The following is a 7,215-nucleotide window of genomic DNA, read 5'->3' as shown; positions in this document are numbered from 1 at the left end:
TGTCCATTTATTTGGCGCGTTTGATCCAGAAAAACACTGGTTCCAACTTGCACAACGTGACTACAAAATATCTCAAAGGTTACCTGTAAGCTTTGTCCAAACATTTCAAACTACTTTTGTGATACAACTTTAGGTATTTTTTAACGTAAATAATCTATAAAATTGAAGACGGGATGATCTGTGTTCAATACAGGATTTAAAAAAACTGTAGCTAGCTTTCTGGTCACGCGCCTCTATCTAACAGTACACTTCAAGTTACCCTCGTTCTGGATGGCCGTACTTCTTCATTACACAAAGGAAAAAACCTCAACCAATTTCTAAAGACTGTTGACATCCAGTGGAAGCGGTAGGAACTGCAAGAAGGTCAATTAGAAATCTGGATTCCCAATGAAATCCCATTGAAAAGAGAGTGTCCTCAAAAAAAGAAAATCTGAATGGTTTGTCCTCGGGGTTTCGCCTGCTAAATAAGTTCTGTTATACTCACATACATGATTCAAACAGTTTTAGAAACTTCTGAGTGTTTTCTATCCACATCTACTAATAATATGCATATCTTATCTTCTGGGGATGAGTAGCTGGCAGTTGAATTTGGGTATGCTTTTCATCCAAACGTGAAAATGCTGCCCCCTATCCTAGAGAAGTTAATGAAGTGGTGATTAAAGAGCTCATCCATGTGCTTCTTGTCAGTAACAACCACATCATCAACTTTAAGGGACATGGGCAGCTGTGAGGAGGAGGGTTTATTCTCCAGGTCTTTAACTGTTTTCCAGAACTTCTTTGGGCAAGACCCACAGAGAGAGAACTGCTCCTTAAAGTAATTCACTTTGGCCTTCCAGATAGCCTGAGTGCACTTATTTCTCATTTGCCTGAACGAGAGCCAGTCAGCCTGAGTATGCGTGTGCCGAGCATTTCATTAAATGCAATTCTTGAGGTGGAGTAACTCTGCAAGATCACAGTCTAACTAGGGGCTGAACCTGTTTTTTATTCTTATCTTCTTTATGGGGGTGTGTTGGTTAACGATACCACTGAACATATCAAAAAAGGTCCAAGCGTCTTCGACAGAGGGGATCAAGCTGATTCTATATCATTTTACAGAGGCCAGTTCATGAAGGAATGCTTGCTCATTAAAGTTATTTAGAAAGTGTCTATGACAAATCAGGACAGATAATTTCACTGAGCAGCAATTACTAACACAGGCTGTAAAACAGTGATCACTAAGGTCATTGCAGAAAACACCAGACTGATACCTATCAGGATTATTTGTGAGGATAACATCAAGAAGAGTAGCCTTTTCTGGTTGTTTGGAGTCATACCTTGTGGGATTGGTAATAATCTGATAAAGATTTAGGGAGTCCCATTGCTTTAGGACTTGGTCAAGTGGGTTAAGCATGTCCCAGTTTAGGTCACCTAGCAGTACAAATGCAGACTTAGTGTAAGGGGCCAGGACAGGGCTTAGGGCAGGTAGGGTACAGGCTGGTGCTGATGGAGGACGATAGCGCCCAGCAACATTGTCACACCATGATCTGTCTCACCTGTCTTTGTGCTTGTCTCCACCCCCCTCCAGCTGTCGCCCATCTTCCCCATTATCCCTTGTGTATTTATACCTTGTTTCTCTGTGTGTCTGTTGCCAGTTCGTCTTTGTCATGTCAACCAGCGTTTTTTTTTAGTATAACAGAACTGATATGGCATGCAAAAACCTGAGAAAAAATCCAAACAGGAAGTGGGAATTCTGAGGCTGGTCGATTTTCAACCAAGATCCTATTGAATTCACAGTGAGATATGGATGAGTTTGCACTTCCTACGGCTTCCAATAGATGTCAACAGTCTGTAGAACCTTGTCTGATGCCTCTACTGTGTTGTGGGGCTGCATAAGAGGGGAATGAATCAGGTTTCTGGCAAGAGCCATTTCCTGGACAAGCGCATTCCACATGATATCGACCTGCGTTCCGTTGCTCCTCTAGACACAAAGGAATTCTCCGGTTGGAACTTTATTGAAGATTTATGATAAAAACATCCTAATGATTGATTCTATACTTAGTTTGAAATGTTTTTTCGACCTGTAATATAACTTTTTGAAGTTTTTGTCCGAAGTAATGCACGAGCGTTTGGATATGTATACTACTTGGACATAAATAACGGACATTATCGAACAAATCAAACATTTATTGTGGAACTAGGATTCCTGGGAGTGCATTCTGATGAAGATCATCAAAGGTAAGGGAATATTTATTATGTCATTTCTGGTTTCTGCTGACTCCAACATGGCGGCTAATTTTATTATTTTTCTGAGCGCCGTCTCAGATTATGGCATGGTTTGCATTTTCCATAAAGTTTTTTTGAAATCTGACACAGCGGTTGCATTAAGGAGAGGTATATCTATAATTCCAGGTGTATAACTTGTATTATCATCTCCATTTATGATGAGTATTTCTGTTGAATTGATGTGGCTATGCAAAATCACTGGATGTTTTTGGAACTAGTGAATGTAACGTGCCAGTGATTTTTTAAATATAAATATGAACTTTATCAAACAAAACATACATGTATTGTGTAACATAAAGTCCTATGAGTGTCATCTGATGAAGATCATCAAAGGTTAGTGATTCATTTTATCTCTATTTGTGCTTTTTGTGACTCCTATCTTTGGCTGGAAAAATGGCTGTGTTTATTCTGTGGCTTGGTGGTGACCTAACATAATCGTTTGTGGTGCTTTCGCTGTAAAGCCTATTTGAAATCGGACACTATGGTGGGATTAACAACAAGATTACCTTTAAAATGGTATAAGATACATGTATGTTTGAGGAATTTTAATTATGAGATTTCTGTTGTTTTGAATTTGGCGCCCTGCACTTTCACTGGCTGTTGTCATATCATCCCGTTAACGGGATTGCAGCCATAAGAAGTTTAAACAGCATGATAATTATACATGTGCATCTTGTGCTAGGGACAATAAAAGGCCACTCTAAAATGTACAGTTTTGTCACACAACAAAATACCACAGATGTCTCAAGTTTTGAGAGAGGGTGCAATTGGCATGCTGACTGTAGGAATGTCCACCAGAGCTGTTGCCAAAGAATTTAACGTTAATTTATTTACCATAAGCAGCCTCCAACGTTGTTTTAGAGAATTTTGATGTAAGTCCAACCGACCTCACATCTGCAGACTACGTGTATGGTGTGGTGTGGGCGAGCGGGTTTGCTGATGTCAACGTTGTGAATAGGGTGGTGGGGTTATGGTATGGGCAGGCATAAGCTATGGACACAGAACACAATTGCATTTTGTCGATTGCAATTTGAATGCACAGACACACCATGACAAGATCCTGAGGCCCATTGTCGTGCCACTCATCAGCTGCCATCACCTCAAGTTTTAGCATGATAATACACAGCCCCATGTCGCAAGGATCTGTACACAATTTCTGGAAGCTGAAAATGTCCCAGTTCATCCATGGTCTGCATACTCACCAGACATGTCACCAATTGAGCGTGTTTGGTATAATCTGGATTGACGTGTACGACAAGGTGTTCCAGTTCCAGCCAATATCCAGCAACTTCGCACAGCCATTGAAGAGGAGTGGGACAACATTCCACAATTAACAGCATGATCAACTCTATGCGAATGAGATGTGTTGCGCTGTATGAGGCAAATGGTGATCACCAGATACTGACTGGATTTCTGATCCACACCATTACCTTTTTTAAAGGGTCTATTCCCAGTCATGTGAAATCCATAGATTATGGCCTAATTAATTTATTTCAATTGACTGACTTCCTTATATGAACTGTAACTCAGTAAAGTCTTTTAAATTGTTGCATGTTATGTTTACATTTTTGTTCAGTATACCTTATAATAACGTTATACTGTGACCAAACCGGTATCTGTACTGAACGCCATCTTATGGTCCCGAGGTAAATGTCATGTTTTAATGTTCCTACAAAGTTTCTGACTATTGAACAAAGTCATCAGTGGGATGACATCTCGCTGAAACCCTTAAAGCAACATTTCCCAAACTTTGACCTGGGGACCCAAAAGGGGTGCACGTTTTGTTTTTTTCCCTAGCACTAAACAGCTGATTCAAATAATCAACTAATCATTCAGATTTGATTATTTGAATCAGCTGTGTAGTACTAGGGAAAAAAAATGCACGTGCACCACTTGGGACAGTTTGGGAAACGCCGCCTTCAAGGGACCTAATGGGAACGTTGCCGAATGTCCTTAGGACATCTCCTGTTTGCTGGGTTGAAACATAAATAAAGTAAATATAATCCAATTAGTTGCTTGTCATAAACTCAATATAGATCCATCTCTATGGAGTGGTTACATGTTGACACTGAAACTACAATCCCATGTGATCATACACTATGGTATATTTAGAGGCTAGCAAATCAAGATATTGGAGTAGTCTCCTCTGTCAAGCAAGAATACATTTCATGGACATAAGTTTTTTAATTTCTTTCACACCTCCGAAGTCTGATAATGTACAGGTAATATCGGGATCTTTTTTTATAAGAGTTTGAGGGAGGATGTGAATTTGTTTTGTTAAAACTATTGTGTTTAGTCTGAGCCTAAACAGAATCAAATGATTCACACTTGAATTTATTCACATCCATACACACTCAAGCCTTGCAAGGACTAAGAATTGCTGCATTGACCAGAGGAAGAAAAGTAACAAAAGCTATGGAGAACTCAACCCAAGTCAAGTTATTTTATCTCTTTGGCTTACAAGAGACATTTAACAACAAATCAGTATATTTTATCTTGTCTCTTATCACATATCTTCTCATCATCACTGTGAATCTGACTCTGATCATAACAATCATTCAGGAGAAAGGCCTCCATGAGCCCATGTATATCTTTCTGTGTAGTCTATGTGTCAATGGATTGTATGGAACTGCTGGTTTCTACCCCAAGTTGTTACTGGACCTTCAGTCAGATGTTCAGGTGATATCTTATGGTGAATGTTTGACTCAAGCCTATGTAATATACACATCTGTCATGTGTGAAATGTCTACTCTAACAGTGATGTCTTACGACAGGTATGTGGCAATATGCAGACCACTACTATACCATACCATTGTGACATCTTTAACTGTTAGAAAGTTACTCTTATTTTCTTGGTTTTATCCTTTATTTATAGGACTCATTGTAGTTAGTTTAACCGTCAGACTTCCTTTGTGTGGATCTCGTATTGATAAGCTCTTCTGTGACATTCCGTCTATACTGAAACATGCTTGTTTACCCACTACCATCAATCAGATTTTGAACAAATTTATACTAGTGGTTCATGTTTTACAGTTACTATTCATTGTATGTTCTTACTGTCAGATTGTAAGAAATTGTGTAAAATCAGCTAAGGGAAGGATTAAGTTCACACAGACATGTGTGCCACATTTAATAACAATATTTATTTTCATCACAGTGACCCTGTTTGACAATCTGCAAGGATGGAATAGTAATGTAAATATTACGCTAAATATGCGTAACGCAATGGCCGTACAATTCCTTATTATACCACCTGTCTTTAACCCTCTCATATATGGACTTAACCTCCAGCAGATTCGAAGGGCAGTTTTTAGAAAGTGTAATGCACATAAAATCATTGATATGAAACGTTAGTTACATGATCTTACACAACAGGGAGACTTCCTGATATCAGAAGTCAACAAATAAAAAAGTAAAAATCTGCCAAAACTGTTGCAAGGTTAAATGGCGCCTCATTTCTTGATGCCTGTCGCCAAGGGCGCAACTTTTGTTTTCGAAATGGAGAGGAAGGGGGGGACAACACCTGGCAGGGGGTCTGGGGGTCCTCCCTAAATTTCACTCTACCCGAACCCCAAAAAATCTTAGTCAACCAAGAGTAGTATTTTCTTTCAATCTAATGGATTTGTATAAATTAAAAAATATATATTTTTCCATATATACACCCAACCTTTGTGCCAATTTATTTGACAATTTCTACCAATCTGCTTACCAGTAATAATTGTCATATGCACATTATTGTTGAACATTTTCTTTTAATATATAATAATCTTTGTATCTCAAAATCATTGTCTGTGTTTTATCTACAATCTTAATCTAAATTAAAATGATACAAGTCTAAAAGTAACTTTTATTGCAATTGCCAACTATGTAAACATAGCCTACATAAAGCCAACACATAAAAACAATATCCTGATAAAAATGTATTTCCTATAAATCACATTGGCTATGCATGACTTGTATCAACTATCATCTGGGTCAGGTATTTTATGATGTTTCCATTGGATCAGAGCATTACATTTTTCCCCTCTTGCTGAGTGGTTTTGGAAAGGTAGAGATATGGAAATATTGTTCAAATACTTTGAGGAACTATTGTTATTCTCAATTGTTTCTTGAAACAGACTTTGTTTCTTTGCTGTTTGAGGCGAAGAAAACTTACTTTGAGAAGCTCCACAGTTCATTAGTGGTGGTGAGTTAAGGCAATCAGAAATACTATCAGACATCCCTAAATGGGCACATTTATAAGCCTACATTTGCACAAAGGACAGGTAGACTAGTCCTACTTCTATATGGGTAATCAGGTGTCTTACTCAACATTGAGAGCAGAGTTTTAAAAAAATGTTTAAAAAATTGACAAAACTTGTAAATGGAATGAAATAAACAAATACAGGTTTCTCACGAGTGTAGCATAGGTTGTGAGTTCTGCAAAAGACATGTCCACTCCAACATTGAGAACGGTAAATGACTGTAATAATAATATATTCAATGAATTATCAGAAATTACCTAACCAAATAAACATTGCAGATTAGAAATGATGGGAATGAACGGTACATGTAGGCTATACTGGTGATATTTGTAATGGGGTATTGATAGACATAGTAAACAATGCACACAATGAAGTTATGAATACCCATGAAATGGCGGGAGAGCTCATTCTGGAGAGAGACATGCCTTGTGCGTCTGAGCCACAATCACCATATTCTTGGACCGGGGCATCCCTGCGGCCTCCTCAATGGATTAGTCCACTAAAACAGGCGCAAATCAGATAGGTGTCTTGTGTGCCATAAAAAATATATATATGCTTGACAAAAAAAAATCTAATGTTTTCATTACAGACCCATTTTGTCATACAGTATTCCATAAGGTACCCAGACCTTATCAAGGTTGCACAGTATACCCTTAATCTAGTAATAAATCAAATCTAGTGATACATTATTTGACATTTCAGGCATCCA

At 38.2% G+C, this 7,215-nt stretch overlaps 1 protein-coding gene across 1 annotated transcript; it reads left to right on the top strand.

Annotated features, from left to right (window-relative positions):
• The first annotated feature begins 4,677 nt into the window (after positions 1 to 4,677).
• On the top strand, positions 4,678 to 5,616 carry LOC120018593 (olfactory receptor 6N1-like). Its single transcript, XM_038961804.1, has one exon. It carries the CDS (start codon positions 4,678 to 4,680, stop codon positions 5,614 to 5,616), a length of 939 nt encoding a protein of 312 aa, XP_038817732.1.
• Positions 5,617 to 7,215: the final 1,599 nt, after the last annotated feature.

The sequence above is a fragment of the Salvelinus namaycush genome, chromosome 23 (assembly GCF_016432855.1).
Source record: "Salvelinus namaycush isolate Seneca chromosome 23, SaNama_1.0, whole genome shotgun sequence".
NCBI lineage: Eukaryota > Metazoa > Chordata > Actinopteri > Salmoniformes > Salmonidae > Salvelinus > Salvelinus namaycush.
Note: the sequence above shows the minus strand (reverse complement) of the source record. Positions and strands in the feature narration are given on the sequence as shown.

Excerpts from the sequence above, each read along its gene's own strand:
- LOC120018593 (XM_038961804.1), top strand. The coding sequence starts at position 4,678 with ATGGAGAACTCAACCCAAGTCAAGTTATTTTATCTCTTTGGCTTACAA.